The following is a 23155-nucleotide window of genomic DNA, read 5'->3' as shown; positions in this document are numbered from 1 at the left end:
AAAAAATTTACCCCTGGGTAAATTTTTTTTTTTTTGGGGGGGGGGGGTAAAAAAATTTGCGGCCCGCTTCGCGCGCCATTTTAACCCCCACAAAAGCAAATTACTGAAATTAATAATCAAAGAAGCAAAAATTCCCCCTACCCCTTTTTCAATTAGTTTAAAATAAAGAGGGGGGGGGGGGGGTGTAAGGTGGAAAACATTGCTCACTAGAGTCCTTTGTATAAAAGCGTCTACTCAACTTAAAATTTTTTATCTGTATCCAAAAATGTAGGAGACAACAAACCAAATGAATATACCCTATTTGCTACTACCCAAGAGGCAGTAGATAAAGACTCTCGACAGGGTAAGTGGAATATTCACCAAATCAACGTTATCATTGGTCAACATAACAATAAAGGTACAATATATTTAACCAATGGATATAAAATACATGGATATTGTGACAGGGAAATTTTTGTCGTCAAATTGTGTAGCTTATACAGTCCTTGGATATTGGTCAATACGGTCCTCCATGGTCAGATGGGGGATATTGTATAATAGCCATAAGAAACATTTTATCAGCATATGTGAGGAATAGGATATCTCATTATATCGAAGTATTTTATATCCATTATCTTAACGTATTGCACAACTACTTTTTAATCATTGTACGTATGTGGGTCATTATATATTTTTTTTTCTGGTAGAATAAACCAAATCAAATTATTGATCTTTTTATAATTCAAAGACTGACTGCAACACAAGTTAAAAACCAATAAAACGACAACCAGACCAAATATTATTTTCAGCAATATATTTTTTTGTGTTTAGAAACAACAAATGTTAGTAATGAAGAATTTGAACAGTTATTGAATGAAATCTATACACCTGAAATCCAAGGTAAAACAAAATAATTTTTTATATAACTTAGAAACAAATTATAATTATTCTTATAATTCTTAATTTTGTTATTCAATAATATAATCTGATAAATAACAATTATTTTATAAAAGACAAACTTCTTTTGAATATTGTTTAGTAACTGATTTACGTGTCTATTTTACATATCAAATGTATAAACCAAGAGTGAAAAGGGGTTATTTTAGAATAGGAACACTGCAGGGAGCCTTATTTGGACCTTAGATATTTTTGTATTTTAACTTTTTCTCTAATCCATCTATAGATGCAGTAGTTGATGAATTTGTTGATGTAGTTGTTGAGTCTCCAGTTGAGGAAGTTGTTGATGAGTCTACAGTTGATGAAGTTGTTGATGCAGTTGACGAGTCTGCAGTTCAGGAGGTTGTTGATGAACCTATTGAGTCTGAAGTTCAGGAAGCTGCTGAGCCTGGAGACAGTGAAGTTGTTGATGCAGTTGTTGATGTAGTTGACGAGTCTGTTGAGTCTGTTGAGTCTGCAGTTGGTTCAGTTGATGAAGTTGTTGAACAAGTTGCTGATGCAGTTAATGAAGTTGTTATTGAACCTGTTGAGTCTGCAGTTGATCAAGTTGTTGATGATGTAGTTGAAGTTGAGGATGAAAGCACAAACACTGCTGAGCCTGGAGTTAGTGAAGTTGATGATGTTGTTGACGAGTCTGCAGTTGAGGAAGTTGCTGATGCAGTTGAGGAAGTTTCTGATGTAGTTGATGAGTCTGCAGTTGAGGAAATTATTGATGAATCTGTCGAGTCTGCAGTTGATCAAGTTGTTGATGAACCTGTTGAGTCTGCAGTTGATTTAGTTAATGAAGTTGTTGATCAAGTTGATGATGCAGTTGATGAAGTTGTTAATGAACCTGTTGAGTCTGCAGTTGATCAAGTTGTTGATGATGTAGTTGAAGTTGAGGATGAAACCATAAACACTGCTGAGCCTGGAGTTAGTGAAATTAATGATGCTGTTGACGAGTCTGCAGTTGAGGAAGTTGCTGATGCAGTTGAGGAAGTTGCTGATGCAGTTGATGAGTCTGCAGTTGAGGAAGTTGTTGAACAAGTTGTTGATGATGTAGTTGAAGTTGAGGATGAAACCACAAACACTGCCGTTGATGTAGTATCTAATGAAAACAATCCTCCAATGCCAGTTGCTGAATCAACTGAAATTGACCATGAAATTACGGAAGATATTAGTGAAATAAATGAAGATATTTATGAAACTACAGACAAAAGTATGACTTTTGGAGAGTTTACTGTGGAGATGAACAAAATGATTGGTGATATGCTACCTGAGAATATGAAAATGCCAGGTATAAAGTTGTATCCTTATAATAAAGTAACAGGATGTCTGTCTGTCTAACTGTCTCTGTGTTTTTATATGGCTGTCTGCACTGAAGGATCTCGCTAACCCCTGATTAGATATGGTTCTCCCTTACAATGTAGCTTTGCCTAGGTTATGTGAAAGTATATAACTATTGACATGAAGACTCTGGTCATATCCTACTTCTATATAATAATTAATCCATCTATCTATCTATCTAGGCACCACTATGAACCTGGACTAACTGGAGGACATGGACATACAGACCCTGGTCATATCCTACTTCTATATAATAATTAATCTATATATCTATCTATCTAGGCACCACTATGAACCTGGACTAACTGGAGGACATGGACATACAGACCCTGGTCATATCCTACTTCTATATAAGCATTAATCTATATATCTATCTATCTAGGCACCACTATGAACCTGGACTAACTGGAGAACATGGACATGCAGACCCTGGTCATATCCTACATCTATATAATAATTAATCTATCTATATATCTATCTAGGCACCACTATGAACCTGGACCACTTGGAGGACATTGTCATACAGACCCTGGTTACATCCTACTTCTGTATAAGAATTAATCTATCTATCTATCTATCTAGGCACCACTATGAACCTGGACTAACTGGAGGACATGGTCATGAAGACTCTGGTTATATCCTACTTCTATATAAGAATTAATCTATCTATCTATCTAGGCACCACTATGAACCTGGACCAACTGGAGGACATGGTCATGCAGACCCTGGTTATATCCTACTTCTGTATAAGAATTAATCTATCTATCTATCTATCTATCTATCTATCTAGGCACCACTATGAACCTGGACCAACTAGAGGACATGGTCATGCAGACCCTGGTCATATCCTACTTCTGTATAAGAATTAAGCTATCTATCTATCTAGGCACCACTATGAACCTGGACCAACTAGAGGACATGGTCATGCAGACCCTGGTCATATCCTACTTCTGTATAAGAATTAAGCTATCTATCTATCTAGGCACCACTATGAACCTGGACCAACTAGAGGACATGAACATATAGACCCTGGTTACATCCTACTTCTATATAAGAATTAATGTATATATCTATCTATCTAGGCACCACTATGAACCTGGACCAACTGGACGGCATGGTTATGCAGATCCTGGTCATATCCTACTTCTACATAAGCATTAATCTATCTATCTATCTATCTAGGCACCACTATGAACCTGGACCAACTGGAGGACATGGACATACAGACCCTGGTCATATCCTACTTCTATATAATAATTAATCTATATATCTATCTATCTAGGCACCACTATGAACCTGGACCAACTGGAGGACATGGACATACAGACCCTGGTCATATCCTACTTCTATATAATAATTAATCTATATATCTATCTATCTAGGCACCACTATGAACCTGGACCAACTGGAGGACATGGACATGCAGACCCTGGTTACATCCAACTTCTATATAAGAATTAATGTATATATCTATCTATCTAGGCACCACTATGAACCTTGACCAACTGGTCACATCCTATTTCTATATAATAATAAATCTTTCTGCCTATCTAGGAACCACTATGAACATAGACCAACTAGAGGACATGGACATGCAGACCCTGGTCACATCCTACTGGGGGACTGATGATATGCCAGAGGAACAAATATGCATAAAAAAAAGAAAGAGAGAGAGAGAGAGAGAGAAACCTAGACGTCATTAAAGAAGAAGAGAGAGAGTGAAACACGAATAAATAGATAGACTTAATTATGACAAAGATTAAAAAAGACATTCTTTACTAAATAATTACAGTCATGATTAAATTTATCATCAATGAATCTTTGAATAATTTGTGTAACTGCGTATTTTGTAAAACTAGTGGATGGCTGGGTTATACACTTTCTTCACAGACCCTCACTCCCCATTGATCTACACAATTAGGAAAATTATTATTTCATCAAAAAAAAACAAGGATGACAACATCCATAAAAGCGAAGCTCTGAAACGATAGGACAAACTGACATTAACACTTGTATAATGTCAGAACTGAATAATCAGAATATAAATGAATAAGAGTCAAAGCCATATTGTGAGTAAATTTGTTGAAAAACTTTTTGATATAGGATAATGTTTATGGACATACTTACATTTTTAGGACTTGATTATAGAGTTGTTTTGCTTATAATATTATACTTTGTTGTCCCAGGAATCAATATACTAAAAATCATATCAATCGGATGATTAGATCACATGAAAATTTGTTGTTAAAAAAGTAAAAAAATCGACATGTTTAAAATGGACGTATAGACATTCTGGTAATGATTATATTATTATATGAGTTGCAACGCTTTTTAAATCGTACCTAACTACTAAAGAAATCACCATGCAAAGTTTGAAATCGATAGGACAATTCTAACATGCCTAAATTAACGAAAAAACAAAGAAGATACTTTATCTTCTTTGACTTGAACTCAAATGAACCAACCTATCAAAATTTAATTAAAGTTGTTAAGGCAACAAAAAAGAAAACATTTTTTTTAAATTTTGGAAACTAGTGTAATAAATAGGTACTTCCTTCATGAATAACAGGACATCTAATTCATATTAGGGTTGAGTCGGATATTCGGTTTGGCCGGATATCCGGCCATTTTAAATATCCGGCCGGATATCGGATTTTGAAACTATCCGGATTCAGGATATACGGCTAATTGTATCATAGCTGTGCTACTAAAAATAACTAATTTTCAAAAAAAATTTAAAAATTAATTTCATTGTCAGACAAAAAAGCTTATTTCCCTTTCTTCTTAATTAAAATGATTATTTTTAATCCAATTTTAATTAAAAAATAAAACAAGAATATTTTATGTATAGAGTAGTAAAGCTTTGGAACATGTTAGAAAAATAGAAAATTAAAGAAGATCGTAAAAAAATCTAGAGACAAAGAAAGATAGATAGACAGAGAGAGTGAGAGAGAAAGTGACAAAGAGAGAAAAAGAAAGAATAAGAAGGAGAAAGAGAGAATGAGAACGAGAGGGAGGGAGAAAAGGGTGAATGAAAGAAAAACAAGGGTGACAATATCCATAAAAGCGAAGGTGTGAATCGGTAGGACAAAAGAACATTAACACTTGTATAGTGTAAGAACTGAATAATCAGAATATAAATGTATAAAAGTCTAACGAAACAAAATTTTAAGTAAATCTGTTGAAAAACTGCTTAAATACAGGATATTGTTTAAGGACATATTTACATTTTTTGGACTTGATCATAGAGATGCTTCGCTTATAACAATGTACTTTGTTGTCCTAGGAATCAGTATTCCAAAAATCAGGCAAATCGCATAATTTTAACACATAAAAATTTAATGTTAAAAAAGTTAAAAAGCAACATGTTTAAAATGGACGTACGGACTTTCTGGTAACGATTATAGAGTTGCTTCGCTTTCTAACTCGTACCTAACTTCTATAGAAATCATCATGCATTGTTTGAAATCGATAGGACAATTCTAACATGCCTAAATTAACGAAAAGAGCTATCCGTTACGTACGGACTGATGTACATACGGACCGACCCTAATTATAGAAAAGCTTCGCTTGTAAAAAGAGACACAGAGAGAAAGAAAATATGTATATCATTTATTCTAATTATAATTTATTAGTTACGCTATAATTGCTTCGCTTTTTATTGACATACTTTGACTTGTTATGAATATTTTAATTCTTTATTGGCTCAAGTGTCTTAAGAAGATCGAAAGGATAAACTGACAACACATAATACTTATAGAATTGCTACGCTCTTTAAAATGATGAAATAATATATTTTGTTTCAGTTATGATTATTCCAAGCTGCTAAATTCAATTCAAAATCTTTTAGGAAAGTAACTTTATAATAAACGTACGAGTCTTTCTTGTAAACCCTTCGGTCTAGCCGTTTACGAGATCATGTTGGATACCTTACCTCTGAAAGTCAAGATTTTTTTATCCATCAACCAAACGTCTCACAAACAACCAACCCATTGATTACACGACTCTTGACTAAAAGTCCTAACTCTGCATTGTAATGAATAGCGCATGTTTCGGACCAATGCATTCCCCCATACTCTAACCTTTTATGTCGCACACGGTTTTGGGCGAGATTCGAACCAATCACTTTCTAGACAACTAGAGGATGCGCTTTGTGTTAATTTTGTTTTAATAGTCTTTTTTCACACTTTTACAATATATTTCCATTTTATAAGCTCTCATAAATTAATAAAGTTTTTAATTCCTCCCCCCCCCCCCCCCCCTACAACTGATAGTTACATGCTACCAAAGGCAATACTTCCCATATTAAAATCAAGGGATCTATCATTTTAATATCCATATTGTCTTATCCCAGAATTTTTATATAAAAATTGCAAAGGATTATTTTACGGTATCAAATGTCTTTTTAATGTCAAACTTACTTAAATTTCTGTAAAATAACTTATTTTGTCAGTAAATCACTCATTACCCTTCTTGTGCCATTAAATCTTTTTTTTATGATAAATTATAGCCAAGGGGGGGACTCTCTATGATCGTTGTCACCTAACCTAACGAAGGAAATGAGACCTAAATACTTAAATTAAGGGGTGGGTAAAATTTTTGGTTTAAATATTTTTTTTTGACACCTTGACACCTTTTTTGGTGTCGTATTTTACTTTACATATGTATAGTATTTTTTTGACCCATATTATAAAACCTTTTTCTTGCTTAGCAGGGATGGTACCATGAACGATAAATTATTACTTTCATTTGCATAATACTGTTTTTGGTAGCTGCTAATTATAGGCGGTATTAAAGGGGTTATAGATCAATTTAAGCATCAATTCACTATGTCATCTTAAGTTTCATATTTGAAATAAAAACATTTCTACATTTACGACTCTTTTAACAGTTAAAAATCTAGCTCAACCCTAACATTTAAATTAGTTAAAAACTTCTGCTTCATATTTTATAGAAAAAAATCTTTACTGTCAATCGCATCTTTTATTGAAGTGAATCAAGCAAATGTTTCTTGATAAGTTTAGACATTTTTTGCCAAGCACAGTTTGTTTATCTGGACGAAAAATTTGTTTTTAAACTAACAAATTTATATAAAGTTACTTTTTAAAACAGGATTTATTGTGAGTCCCGACAGCCCAGGAAAATACAATGTGTTACAGTTTATGAAAAATAAAAAAGCTTATTGGCTACGCCCCTCCAGGCACCAATGATTATTCCTTTTGAGAAGGGTTGGTATCCTCCACAAAAATAATTTTAAATCTTCCCTGCAATTATGAGAATCTCCACTATAAAGGAAACCATAACAGTTTAGCAGTAAGCGAGATCCTTTGGTACAAATACACAGGCACACAAGACAGACAAACATCCTGTTGCTTTTATTTCAAATGCCTTTTAAAAGAGAAGCTTTGCTAATATGAATGGCAGATGTCTCTATAAATGACGCATATCATATAAGCAAAATAAAAAAATGTCGCATCTAAGTTTTAAGACATAAAAACACATACATAAGCAATATAACTGTTTTATAGTACAGCAAAATTTTGAAAATGTTTATTGCAGACTTTGGAGAGCACAACAAATAATAAAATTGACAAGGGATAAAGTGAGTTATAAAGCAGATGTCAAAGGGACATATCAAAGAAAAGAAATAAGTGAGAATATATAAATCTCAAAGAAATCACGAAACCTTTAAAATTTAGGTTTTTTTTTGTCTTTTAAAGCATGATTGTCAGACAGACGGACAGAACAATATAGACTAGATGCGCATAAGTCATCTTTATTGAACATTACAGCTGTCTTTCTTTAATGGCAGCCGAGAAACTTATTCTAAATACATATATTTTTTCTAAGATCCAAATTTGCTTATATAACTGTTTAATCCTACCCCTCACTCCCGCATATGATAAAAAGGTCATGGAAATATTTTGTAGTTGCTAATTTGTTTTCTTTTGCTTATGCTAAATCTCTGTAAGCACTGTAACGGAGAAACATCACCAAAGTTGTGAAGATATCGTCAAAATATTTATCTCAAAATGAGATTCAATTTATCTCTTACAAAAACACTATTCGCGCGCCTGACAAAACAGCCAATCCTTTTATAGAAGTAACAGGATGTTTGTTTGTCTGTTTGTAACGAAGGATCTCACTCGCCACTGAATCGATATGGTACTCCTTTATAGTGAAACTTCTTAAAGGTCCAGGGAAGTTAACTATATAAAATAACCCCTGAAAAAAACAACTTGTTTTTCCTTAGTCTTTTTAAAACTAAATTGAAAGTAAAGGGTTGACTTTCCTCATCCCCCGTTCCCTCATGTGCCCTGAAAGGTCTCTAGGAGCGTAGACGCTAGTTCTATTATACAAAGTAGTAACATTTTTTTGTTGGTCAGTTAAGATCTTAATAACCACTGAACCGATTGAGTTCTACATTTTAATGAAGTTTCACATGGGTCACAGAATGCTTTTGGGCTATTTTTATAGAAAATTAAATTCTTGGGATGGATTTAGACTATTTTAAGTTAATTTTAGCTAAAAGAAATGAACACTTAATAATACCACGCAAACGTAAATAGAAGATATCCAAAACAGATCAGTAAGACTTGGAAAGGGATATGGTATCTAAAATTGAAAAAAAAATCTTTCAACTTTTTATTTGAAAAATGTTTCAAGTTCTCCTTTGATAATATACATACATCTAATGTACAATAAATTGCGGTCAAACAATACATTTTGTCCTATAAATGACTATTTTCAATGGCAAAAATATAGTTGTTTCATATGTATGTACATTTTCTCAATCTCTGAAAAAAGAATGAATACATGTTTATAACAGTTAGGGTCTAAAATATGTTCAAACAAAAATATTATCGTAAACGAAAAGGGGCAAAGAAATTAGGACCGCATAAGTACTCCTTTTTTTTTAGCATGCCCGTCCTTTAATTGATCTATGCACTTTAAAATATTAGATTGTTAGTTAAATTTTAAAAAATCAAATAATTAAATAAGTATATTTTTGATTTTTTTATCTAATTACCCATGTAAAGGAAATATCATGATATTGTTTAAGAGGATATACATTTCTTATACCTTTAAGTTTAAACTAACCAATTAAGTATTCAAAAGTTAAAGATAAAGAATTGAGGGATTTAACTAATTTAAGCTAGTAAAAATATAAGTTTTTATTGGTTAACCATTCATATTTTTTCTAAGCATTACGTCTAAATAAAAAAAGGAAAAAAGTCTCATGTTTCTAACAATGAATAATTTTCTTAATTGATGAATTCAGAAGAATTAGTAATATAAACTTGTAACACATTAATCTCAGGATCCTACATCATTAACTATGATTACACCCAGATAATTGGACGTGTTACGGACATCGTTAAATCAGGTATTAATCAACATTATCAACAAGGTTGACATACATCTATAGGTAGCGAAGGTTCAATTGTTTGATAAAAAATAAGAAAGAGTGATGATATTAAAAAACACAAAAAAACTACTAAACTTAAAAAAATGTCTTTTGAAGCATGACTTAGAAACAGACGGACAAAACAATGTATATACTAGATGCACATATGTTATTATAATCTTCACTGAAAATTTCAGCTGTTTATCTTCAATAACATTTCCCTTAAATCGTTATGAACTGACTGACTGACAGACTTGCAGTCAGACAAAGTGAATTATATATTAGCTTTGTTACTAACAGGGATAATTGCATCTATAGCAGCCTATCTTTCTTTCTAAACCTGTTTATCTAGAAATTAATTTTTTAAATTGAAATGTTTATTATTAATTTAAAATGATACTAGCTGTCACTTATAACTAAAAGAGTTTATTAGAACGCAATGAAGAATAGCTGTGCATTTATTGGCTTTAGGATTACTATTTTTTAAGCAAGTACATTATTATGACAATAATATATATATTACATGGATATTGTGACTGGGAAATTTCTATTGTCAATTCAGGTTGCTAATATAATCAATAGATATTGGTCAATCCATTCTTCCAAGGTCAGGGAAGAGGATGGGATTAAGTGGGTGTCCCATAGAGTAGTGGTTAGCGCACTACGCTGTGGTTGGGAAAATCCGAGTTCAAGTCCCCTCATACATATTGCACTTGGATGACAAATGCTGTTGCAATTTGTCAGAATATAATCACGCAACCTTCCCTGTGATGCCCTTAGGTTGTAAGGAGGGAGATTTGTAGGAAGTTAGGATCCTACCTATCAAGCAACTGTAATCGTGCTTTCCCTCGTCCATTCTCCTCATTCATATGAGAGTGCCATTAATCAGGGTGGCTTAATTGGAACACCTGCCAAAACTCTAGGCCAGGGTGATGTAATAATTGAGTAGCTTCCACGATAATTGCGGGTCAGATTGTAATGTAACATAGAATACACTCAGCTGTGCGCGAAGCTTACCAATCTAGGATTGGTCAAAGGATTCTCACCTCCAATCTCCTCGTGCATCTGAATCCTAACTTCAGAGGATCAAGGCTACATACATAAAGGATGGGATTAAGTCGATCGTATCATTAGCCAGTTGAGAGAAACTTTGGGTATAGTCCATTTCGCCTCTTAAGGGGCGTTTGTTGTATTTTCACAGTATGCCCGAAACTTTGTATCAGGGTATGCAAGAATCTCACACAATATCCATGTCTTCTTTATCCATTATAACAATAGTTGAATAGGATTAACTTCATATATCATATGTTTATTGTTATATTCTAAATATGCTTCTTAAGAATAATCTTAAACAAGTAATTCATTTTTTATTCATAAATCAATATTTGTTTAGAGCTGAGCTACTCTAAAATTAGAATAATTATCTGTATTTTGAGGACTTCATGTTTCAAGGAGACAATGCAATTCCCCAAAATAGTTATATACCTTCCCTAGGCCTATAAGAAGCTTTGCTGTAAAGGAGAACCATATTAGTTCAGCAGTTAGTGAGATCCTCAACTACACACACTCACACACAGACATCCTGTTTCTTTTAAACAAGTATAATACTTTAAGTACTTACGAATGTTAACATCATTTTATCTGTTCAGGCCAACTTAGAAGCAGCATTGAACAGAAAATGAGGCAGTTGACTAAAAAAGGTAATCACCGAACTTGCCCATTCTAAGCATATCATAACAGAACAATGAAGCATTTGGTTGCAAAACCTTTGTCAGGAAGTCTCTTGGGTAATGAACTTTGTCTATTTTTTAGACTAAGCTATTAAAATAGACATTTGAAAGTAACCAGGGAGGGAGGGGATATTGAATTGATAATTACACTGGTACCCAAAGTTTTTAAAACACATCACCTTCTTAGTTGGCTCAAAAACTTTTGATACTTTGGTGAGTTTTTATTTGTTGTCAGAATAGTCGTGTCTAAATTTTTCAACCAATAATTTTAATCTACAGAAGAAATCAATTTATCGTCGATTGTCTTATACCTTAAGATCTCTAGGAGTATATAATTTAACAAATTTATATCGGCTGGATTAGAACCGGTTCTCAGCCAAGCTGAAAAATCATGTATAGCAACGTATTACAAACAATTTTCCACGAATATCCAAATAAAAAACAACACCAGTCTTAATCTTATAATATTTTATTTTAATATCCGTGGAAAGCTGTCTATAATACGATGTAATAAATAACTATTACAGGAGATGTTACCATAGAAGAAAGACAAGATGAAGTTGATAGATTGGATTTTGATCTCTCCGCTTTTTCCAACATCACAGGAAAGGGTTTATGAAATAAGTTTTACAAAACAATATTAATGATAATGACTTATTGAAAGATTGGGAATAGTCCCGTGACAACGCACCTTAAGGGGCGATTCGTCGTATTTTTAAAATGGCTTTTTATAGGTTATTTTAGGTTAGGTGATTGCCCCACAGGGTTATAGGCACTTGGTCCCGCAGGGTTAGAGCTCCCCGCAGGGGCTAGAAATAGAAGAAAAGCTACTGTGAAAAATACGAAGAATCGCCCCTTAAGGTGCGTTGCCACGAAAGGAACCATACCCGAAAGTTTTTTTTAAAAAAGGAATTGTTGAAAAGCATAAATTTACTGAATTGTCATGTAACTCTTTTTTATAATTATCAAACACTTCTTTTTAAATCATTAAAATTACTATTTTCTTCCAAAATATTGAAGTACTATAAATCTTTCATGTCTTATCCTAATCTAATTAATTAGAGTGAGAGATAAGGGGGAAGGGGGGGGGGAGGAGTAGAATAATGAAGTGGATATAAAACTGTCCCCCAAAAGTTTTTAAACACATTATGGGGGGATTAAGATTACAGTTTACAAAGTAACGATGTCCAAATTTTAACCAATGATTTTTATCTACAAAGGGTAATATCGTTTATAATAATTGGGAGAGTTGATTGAGTTGTCTTCGATTGTACTATCGCTGTATTTCTTACAAATCACGAACCCGAACTTAAATAGGAGCCTTTGTGTTGACCTTTCTACTGATGATTCCTGTATTTGCCATCACAAGTTCTCTCTTCTTTGGAGTTCTCATATTCTCTCTCCTAGGCATATTTTTCATTTTACTTTTATTTATTTTAGTAGCGATCCTGCTCTATAATTCACTTTGTCTGTCCGTGAGAATCCTTTAGCCAATCGTAGATTGGTAAGCTTCGCGCACAGCTGAGTGTTTTCTAATTATGGTACATGAGAAGTTAACCCGCAATTCTCATGGAAGCTACTCAATTATTACATCACACTAGCCTAGAGTTTTCGTAGGTGTTACATATTATGTGACCCTAATATATGGTACTCTCATATGAATAAATAGTATCTGTTAAGAAAAGATGATTAAAGATGCTTGTTATGTAGAATCCTAACTTCCTAGAATTCTCCATCCATACAAACCTTAAGGCATCCCACCGAAGGTTGCGTGATTATATTCTGACAAATTGCGACAGCAGTTTTCAACCAAAACCAAAGTCTATAGGGGAACTTGCACAAAAGAACTTACTTAGTCCCTTAATCTATAAGTAATGCTGTAGTTATTTAAGATAGATAGCTGATCCGTCTGTATGTACATTATTTAATTATTTTGTTTTGAACTAGCTACTCAAGAGAAAATAAATGAAAAATATATTTTTCAGGAACTGATATCGTTATTGGAAAGTAAGTAGAACTTCAAATTTGTTCTCTCATTCGTCGTTGTTTAAAAAACTTTGAGGACTATTCTAAACTTTTAATTGGTTGTGTAAACTGGTAGTGTTGAAAGTATTCAACTGATAATATTAACCTACAGAAGCAGTGTTGCGGAGCCGGAAGCCGTGAAGCCGCCATATTTTGCTGGAGCCAGAGCCGGAGCTGGAGCCGTAATTTTCGTTAAAAAACGGCTCCGGTGCCGGACTAGATAAACAAAGAGATTTTTTTATAAATCATAATTTGGTAACTCTGTTTTGTCATGTGCAAATGCACCGTTTAAGTTTTTAAAGTCCATTTTTATCAAAAATTGAACTTTTAAAACCTTCAAAAGTCAAAAATAGACGTGGGAAAAAAATATGTCGAGTTTTTCTTGATTTTAGGTCGGAGCCGGAGCCGCCATCATCAAAGACGGCTCCGCAACGCTGTACAGAAGGGTAGTTCTGCTTATCATTAGTCAGTTTGAAAAACAATGACTATTGTCTTGTCCCTTAGGATCCCTGAAACCTGCCTAGGACTAATACAAAACTTTTAAAAATATTGTTGTAAAATTTGCCAAGACATTTGAAAGATCCTTCTACTTAAATTACATTGGAATATTAGTAACAAAATCTTAATGTTAGTTTAAAGTAAAATAATAAAAAATATATTTATCAGATTTTCTTATTAATTTACAATAAAGAAGTTCCTTAGTATTTTTATTAACGCAAAATGAATGAAATCCGTTTTCATTATGTTGGACCAGGGACGTCCTATATTTTTTTAGGAGGGTAAAATGGAAGGTTTTAAAGAGTGAGGGTACACCTCTTCACCCCTCCTCGTTGGATGTCTCTGTGATTTTTATAGTTTCGCTATTAACGTTCGGCAGCCGCGGCTGAATTTATAAGTTTCGGCGGCGGCAGAGCGGGTAGGGCTTAGCTGAGTAAGGCTTAGGGTGTCTAAGGTCTAGTTAGGCTTAGGATATCAGTAGGTTTCTGTAAGTCGTGTGGCTGACGTTGAGGTTACTTTAAGCCGCCCTGCTGAAAGCGGATTCACTGCCGAACTCTGCAAGAATAGTTATTTCTCGAATCGTATTATAAACAGCTTTCCGCAAATATAAAAATGATTGAAACCAGATTTTTTCTAAATTTTGAGAACCGGATATTAATCCATATTTAAAATGCTTTAGTAAGTTAATTTCAATATATCACTGTTACTATTAGCCCATTTGATACGTTTATTTTCTTAAGAAATTCTTAACTTCTTCCTTTGCAAAACTTCAACATCTGCTTTACAGCTCACTTTTCTGTGCTTCACTACTTATGGATGTTGTCATCATTGTTCCTTTTTAGGGGAGAAAGATTGGGTGGTTCATTAATTGACACATAATATATAAAAAAGAAAATTGACTTACTCTTTAAGTCAGCGACATTGGGGGCGGATAATGGGCTGTATATGATCCTACCCTCTAAAGTTATTAAATTCGTTCTGTCATTAACAAAGAATGGTTAAGGGGGGGGGGGGGCGGGATTTGACCAATTCACCTCTCAGAAAGTTTTTCACCTATAATTTTCATAAACCAGAGGTGATGTTATTGGTTTTTTAATTAATTCAGTTTTCCAAACTATAAAATTTAAAAAAAAAATTTAAATTTATATTCCATTGTCTTATTCCTGCTTCCCTGTTCTCTATAAAGACTATTGTTCTCTAACAATTATCTAATTAACAAAAACAAAAGAAAAGAGAAAATTATTTTTTATCAAATAAAATTTTTTTCATAGATTTCATAGTTTGGAAAAATTACTTCAGATTTTTTTCTTCTAATTTTTCGTTTGGATAAATATTTATTTTTTTTATGTTGTAATTCTAATGAATGGTTAATATTTACAATATATCTAGAAGGTTTTTTTTTACAATATTTGTGTGGCATTAGAAGGTTAATCCATATCAATAATAAAATGTAGAACGATGTCTGTCTGTTTGTTTGTTTGTACCGAAGGATCTCGCTAACCGCTGAAACGATCGGGTTCTCCTTAACAGGGTTGCTTCTCATAGGTCCCGGGAAGGTGTATAACTATTTTGGGGGAGCATAACACCTGTCACCAATCTCCCAACAGAAATCGCCCCGAGAAAAAAAAATTATTCCCTCCCCCCCAAAAAAAAATAATTAAAAAAAACTAATATAAAATTATTGTTGTTTACTTTTTTTTTTAAATCAAAATTAAAAAAATTGGATTTTGGGATTCAACTCCACCCTCAGCAAGTGCCCCTAGAGGCCCCTAGTAAATTATTTTCCCATTACCTTTTTTATACAGGGGTATGCTAATTGTCGATAAATTTATCCTCTCTCTATTTGCAAATTATACCTGGTTGATTAGGGGGGAAGAAAGGATTGTAAATCAATCGAGCCACCATTTTCAAATTACCCCCCTCCCCTTTTTTTTATCCCCGACAAATAAATAGACTTTAAATTTCTTAGGTTGATTGAAGAATTGGGAATATTTGACATTACCGGAATGCTGGGGACCTTAGTGGCTGGAGTTACCAACAGTTATGATCCTAGAGGCCTTCTAGAGGTATTTTTTTATAATTTTATATCAATTAATCCTTCTATTTAAAAATCTATTTATCTATCTATTTTGCATACTTTTAATTAATCCCTTTTTACTATTTTTTGCATCCTATTTATCCATCCATATACTGATTCATATTTTTTTATCCAATTTATCTATTTATCCAACCATTTTTAAATCAATTTATCTATCAATTTATCCATCAATTTAACTTTCAATTTATCTGTTCATATATTCATCTATTCATTTATCCATCTATTTATGCATCTATCCATCTATTTATGCATCTATCCATCCATCCATCCATCCATCTATCCATCCATCCATCCATCCATCCATCCATCCATCCATCCATCCATCCATCCATCCATCCATCCATCCATCCATCCATCCATCCATCCATCCATCCATCCATCCATCCATCCATCCATCCATCCATCCATCTATCCATCCATCCATCCATCCATCCATCCATCCATCCATCCATCCATCCATCCATCCATCCATCCATCCATCCATCCATCCATCCATCCATCCATCCATCCATCCATCCATCCATCCATCCATCCATCCATCCATCCATCCATCCATCTATCCATCCATCCATCCATCCATCCTTCCATCCATCCATCCATCCTTCCATCCATCCATCCATCCATCCATCCATCCATCCATCCATCCATCCATCCATCCATCCATCCATCCATCCATCCATCTATCCATCCATCCATCCATCCATCCATCCATCCATCCATCCATCCATCCATCCATCCATCCATCCATCCATCCATCCATCCATCCATCCATCTATCCATTCCATATATTTCTATATCTATCTTTTTAATTCATTTATACTTTTATCTATCCATCTACCATACAATAAATCTATCTGTTATTCTATCTATATCTATCTATCGGCTCTTTTATTATTCTATCAATCAATGAATCTATTCTAGGATGTTGTAGAACTGAGTGATTGGGTTGATCTTGATTTTGGTTACGGCGATAGCGATACTGATTCAGGATACACAGGAAACATACAAATCAATTTATTAACATGATGGAATGGTCCTGTATATTTGAAACTTGCAGATGCAAATTTAAGAAATATAATTGACCAATTTTTGGATATTTTAACATAGTAACAATTCTTATTCATCTTGAATAAAAAGGAGGGAGGGAACATTGGACTGCATATTACTTTGATACCAAACGTTTTATAACCACATAATCTTATTCGTAGCTCAAAAACTTTTGGAATTATTATTGAATCTTTATTGGACGTTTCCAAAAAATCTTATCTACAGAAGGGGTAATTTTTTCGTATTCATTCGAATCCGGTGGATAGGAACCGGTTCTCATCCATACGAAAAAACTATGTCTAGCATCGTATTATATCCAGCTTTCTACGAATATAAAAATGTACAATCAAAAGCCGTTTATAATACGATGCGAGAAATAACTATTATCTTCATATTGCATGTGCATCAATTTATCGTCCATTGTCTTATCCCTTAACATCACTTAAAATTAGGATTTATTTTCATAATTTTGATTTGATTTTATGTTCAATTATTAACAGATCCGTTTGGATTTCTGTACCTGGTTTCGGCGGCTGCGGATATACTCGGATTTTGATCGGATCTGTCAAGATTGTAATTTTGTAAATATTGCATATTATTTTTATTATTATTAAAAGATTTTAAAAGCGAAGCTACTCTATAATGTAGCGGGACAAAGTGGCTCAAAAACAGCCACGTGACGTCATAAAAATAAGGGATTAACCATATCTTTTTGGGGTTTTCTTTCCCCCTTCCCTCTTCCTCCTTTTTATGACGTCCCATGGCTGATTTTTGAGACACCTTGTCCCGCTACCTTTAGGAAATTTTGGTTTTTTATTAGCCGATATTTAAGATAGAAGGCTAAAATTTTGATAATGCTTTATATACTTACTAGTGGCTACGCCCCCTAGAAGTCTCTATGGGCACTTGAGGAGGGGAGAGTCGAATTTGATAACCCAAGTTATTATTTTAGATTTAAAAAATGTTTTAAAAAAATTTGGAGGAGGGTAATTTTTTTCTAGGCGCGATTTCTCTTGGGAGGGTGGTGGTACCCTCCCCCAAAATAGTTATAAACCTTCCCGGGACCTATGAAAAGCTAACCTGTTAAGGAGAACCCGATCGGTTCAGCGGTAAGCGAGATCATTCGGTACAAACAAACAGACAAACAAACACACACCCTGTTAATTATAATGATTAGAGTCGTGGGTCATGCTTCAAAAGACATACATTTTTTAATAAAGCTTTCGGGAGTTTAGGATTTACTGCATATTCTCTCTTCCTTTTACTTTTTATGACAGCTAAACATCTGCTAGAAAGCTCTCCATTTTTTTCACTAAAGATTTTTTTTGCTTTTTGCTTCTTATGGATTTAATTTAAAATATATAATTTTTTTCGCTTAAAAAATAGTTCAAGCTTATTAATACTGTGCTATATTTTTCCCGTAAACATTTTGTATATACTCAAGTATAATGTCTTCCTTTCATTCTATTCATCACTTAACTTATATAATGTATGATAATCTAAAATTTTGTATTAATTATAACTGTTGTATAATTTTTTGGATCTACTGCAGTTCACGGTAAAATATTGCTGGTAAGCAATATTTCCAAAAATCTATGAATTTTAAAGGCTACTAGCTGCCAAACGGCTAAACGTACAGATTAAGCCCGCACACTGTTTTTAGCGACATAAGAAGGCCTACAAATAACCTGAAATAGCCATAAATCAATAATGCATATTTATCTCGCAGTGCAGAGAAATACGCGAAAAAGACCTATTTTACGCGTTTTTTCTTCAGTGAAGCTTTCCCTGTGCATGATTGGATCTTGGCTATTATTTGTAGGCCTTCTCATGCCGCTTAAAATTGTGTGCGGGTATGATCTGTACTTTCAGCCGTTTGGCAGCTAGCAGCCTTTAAAATTCATAGATTTTTGGAAATATTGCTTACCAGCAATATTTTACCGTGAACTGCAGTAGATCCATTTTTTTTGTATAATTTGTATCAATTGTAATATTATGAAAAAAGTACCTGAAATTTTTTGATAATATAAATAGAAAATATTCTGTTTTTTTGTTAGGCAAAGCTTTTCACATTTAGAGTCGGTCTGTCAGTCCCTCCGTTATTTGCACGCCTGTAACGATTGATTAGCTCTTTAGGCCGTTTGGAATTGTTCTATTTCTTTTAAACTTGCCAAGACACACAAATAGAAATAAAGACAGATAATTTATACATAGATAGATAGATAGAACTTCAAATGGGTAGCTGGATAGAGAGATAGCTAGAAACAGATAGAAAGATAGAATTATAGATGAATAGATTAATACAAAGATAGTTAGAATTAAAACTGGATAGATAGATAGCTAGTACACTTAATCTGCAAAACAAATTTTGTTCATGTTTGTTCAACTAATCATATACACTCAGGTATTCAGGAATAGGACATGTTCAACTAATCATATACACTCAGGTATTCAGGAATAGGACATGTTCAACTAATCATATACACTCAGAGATTCAGGAATAGGACATGTTCAACTAATCATATACACTCAGAGATTCAGGAATAGGACATGTTCAACTAATCATATACACTCAGGGATTCAGGAATAGGACATGTTCAACTAATCATATACACTCAGGTATTCAGGAATAGGACATGTTCAACTAATCATATACACTCAGAGATTCAGGAATAGGACATGTTCAACTAATCATATACACTCAGAGATTCAGGAATAGGACATGTTCAACTAATCATATACACTCAGGGATTCAGGAATAGGACATGTTCAACTAATCATATACACTCAGGTATTCAGGAACAGGACATGTTCAACTAATCATATACACTCAGAGATTCAGGAATAGGACATGTTCAACTAATCATATACACTCAGAGATTCAGGAATAGGACATGTTCAACTAATCATATACACTCAGAGATTCAGGAATAGGACATGTTCAACTAATCATATACACTCAGGTATTTAGGAATAGGACATGTTCAACTAATCATATACACTCAGAGATTCAGGAATAGGACATGTTCAACTAATCATATACACTCAGAGATTCAGGAATAGGACATGTTCAACTAATCATATACACTCAGAGATTCAGGAATAGGACATGTTCAACTAATCATATACACTCAGAGATTCAGGAATAGGACATGTTCAACTAATCATATACACTCAGGGATTCAGGAATAGGACATGTTCAACTAATCATATACACTCAGGTATTCAGGAACAGGACATGTTCAACTAATCATATACACTCAGAGATTCAGGAATTGGACATGTTCAACTAATCATATACACTCAGGGATTCAGGAATAGGACATGTTCAACTAATCATATACACTCAGGGATTCAGGAATAGGACATGTTCAACTAATCATATACACTCAGGGATTCAGGAATAGGACATGTTCAACTAATCATATACACTCAGGGATTCAGGAATAGGACATGTTCAACTAATCATAAACACTCAGGGATTCAGGAATAGGACATGTTCAACTAATCATATACACTCAGGGATTCAGGAATAGGACATGTTCAACTAATCATATACACTCAGAGATTCAGGAATAGGACATGTTCAACTAATCATATACACTCAGGTATTCAGGAATAGGACATGTTCAACTAATCATATACACTCAGGTATTCAGGAATAGGACATGTTCAACTAATCATATACACTCAGAGATTCAGGAATAGGACATGTTCAACTAATCATATACACTCAGAGATTCAGGAATAGGACATGTTCAACTAATCATATACACTCAGAGATTCAGGAATAGGACATGTTCAACTAATCATATACACTCAGGTATTCAGGAATAGGACATGTTCAACTAATCATATACACTCAGGGATTCAGGAATAGGACATGTTCAACTAATCATATACACTCAGAGATTCAGGAATAGGACATGTTCAACTAATCATATACACTCAGAGATTCAGGAATAGGACATGTTCAACTAATCATATACACTCAGGTATTCAGGAATAGGACATGTTCAACTAATCATATACACTCAGAGATTCAGGAATAGGACATGTTCAACTAATCATATACACTCAGGTATTCAGGAATAGGACATGTTCAACTAATCATATACACTCAGAGATTCAGGAATAGGACATGTTCAACTAATCATATACACTCAGGTATTCAGGAATAGGACATGTTCAACTAATCATATACACTCAGAGATTCAGGAATAGGACATGTTCAACTAATCATATACACTCAGGTATTCAGGAATAGGACATGTTCAACTAATCATATACACTCAGGGATTCAGGAATAGGACATGTTCAACTAATCATATACACTCAGAGATTCAGGAATAGGACATGTTCAACTAATCATATACACTCAGAGATTCAGGAATAGGACATGTTCAACTAATCATATACACTCAGGTATTCAGGAATAGGACATGTTCAACTAATCATATACACTCAGGGATTCAGGAATAGGACATGTTCAACTAATCATATACACTCAGAGATTCAGGAATAGGACATGTTCAACTAATCATATACACTCAGAGATTCAGGAATAGGACATGTTCAACTAATCATATACACTCAGGTATTCAGGAATAGGACATGTTCAACTAATCATATACACTCAGAGATTCAGGAATAGGACATGTTCAACTAATCATATACACTCAGAGATTCAGGAATAGGACATGTTCAACTAATCATATACACTCAGGTATTCAGGAATAGGACATTTTCAACTAATCATATACACTCAGGGATTCAGGAATAGGACATGTTCAACTAATCATATACACTCAGAGATTCAGGAATAGGACATGTTCAACTAATCATATACACTCAGAGATTCAGGAATAGGACATGTTCAACTAATCATATACACTCAGGTATTCAGGAATAGGACATGTTCAACTAATCATATACACTCAGGGATTCAGGAATAGGACATGTTCAACAAATCATATACACTCAGGGATTCAGGAATAGGACATGTTCAACTAATCATATACACTCAGGGATTCAGGAATAGGACATGTTCAACTAATCATATACACTCAGAGATTCAGGAATAGGACAATGGACGAGAAATATAACTTACCAAAATAATTAGTAGATTGTTGAGACCTAAAAAGGAAATAATTTCCAGTATAGCTTCGAAACCGATAAATATCCGCAGGATTAGAACCGACTTTTAGCCATACTGAAATCATGTATTGCATTGTATTTCTCTCAATTTTCCACGAATATTAAAATAAAAATAATAAAATCAATGCTAGTTTTGTAAGACTCGGTGCTAACAAAAATCGGGTTAATCTTAAAATTTTTCATTTTATATCAGCGGAAAGCTGTCTAGTAAACGATGCGATAAATAACTATTCCATAAAGAAGTTGTATGTCTATCTGCTAAAGTAATAGGGTGTCTATGTGTCAGTCACACCCCAGCTGATATCAAGGAATCCATATTAAAGATTTTCTATACAACAATACACGGCACTAGTGTTGAAAAGAGACTATCCACAAAAAATGGTGAAAAAGTGCTTTAAAAAGTTTTCTGGTCACCAAATTATATTTTTTTTCTGTCTTACTATGAATGTTGTATGATTTTTGCACGAAAGGGTTCTCTTGGGGCACTTGAGGTAAGAAGTGGAGGTATTTGACCCTCCATTTTCAATTTTAGTTTTAAATAAAAATAGTATAATTTTTTTTAGTTTGGGGTGGTACGATCATTCCGGGGGCCTTTTCCCTTTGGTGGGTGGAGATACCATCTACAAAAATCATTTAAACCTTCCCAAGACCTGTAGAAAGTTTATTGTAAAGGTGAACCATCAATTTTTACAATATTTAGGTCAGGTTATATGGGTAGGGGGCCGAGCGCCCGCGGCTAGACAGGCCATGGTTATTATTTTGTAGAGGGGGGGGGGGTATATAATATAAATTCTTAAGAGGATTATACCACATTCTGTTACTTTTATATCCCATAATTCCTGTGCAACAACATACTAGGTATTTTGTTCAACAAACTTTTTATTCTCAGCCTAATCCTTCAAAATTTCAATGTAAAGGAATAAAGTTGGA

General features: G+C 33.8%; 2 protein-coding genes and 2 long non-coding RNA genes across 4 annotated transcripts; all 4 read left to right on the top strand.

Moving 5' to 3' along the window:
- Positions 1-245: 245 nt before the first annotated feature.
- Positions 246-1187, top strand: LOC145306099 (uncharacterized). The gene is made up of 3 exons (XR_013874888.1): positions 246-397; positions 811-879; positions 1163-1187. It is a non-coding gene; the product is annotated as an uncharacterized LOC145306099 (long non-coding RNA).
- Positions 1188-1222: 35 nt separating this feature from the next.
- Positions 1223-2473, top strand: LOC145305403 (uncharacterized). Its single transcript, XM_080147021.1, has 3 exons — positions 1223-1226; positions 1271-2212; positions 2445-2473. The coding sequence occupies exons 1-3, from the start codon at positions 1223-1225 to the stop codon at positions 2465-2467; spliced, it is 969 nt and encodes a 322-aa protein (XP_080003147.1). The 3' UTR covers positions 2468-2473.
- A 1628-nt stretch (positions 2474-4101) lies between these two features.
- LOC145305402 (uncharacterized) lies at positions 4102-12019 on the top strand. Its single transcript, XM_080147020.1, has 6 exons — positions 4102-4183; positions 6069-6114; positions 7377-7403; positions 9586-9649; positions 11320-11370; positions 11928-12019. Exons 1-6 carry the CDS (start codon positions 4125-4127, stop codon positions 12017-12019), a joined length of 339 nt encoding a protein of 112 aa, XP_080003146.1. The 5' UTR covers positions 4102-4124.
- A 702-nt stretch (positions 12020-12721) lies between these two features.
- On the top strand, positions 12722-17062 carry LOC145306276 (uncharacterized). Its single transcript, XR_013874945.1, has 4 exons — positions 12722-12807; positions 13386-13407; positions 15893-15989; positions 16943-17062. It is a non-coding gene; the product is annotated as an uncharacterized LOC145306276 (long non-coding RNA).
- Positions 17063-23155: the final 6093 nt, after the last annotated feature.

Source organism: Acartia tonsa, chromosome 14, assembly GCF_053477335.1.
Source record: "Acartia tonsa isolate MP-2025a chromosome 14, ASM5347733v1, whole genome shotgun sequence".
NCBI classification, from domain to species: Eukaryota; Metazoa; Arthropoda; class Copepoda; order Calanoida; family Acartiidae; genus Acartia; species Acartia tonsa.
The sequence above is the reverse complement of the archived record's forward strand: the minus strand, read 5'-3'. Positions and strand labels throughout refer to the sequence as shown.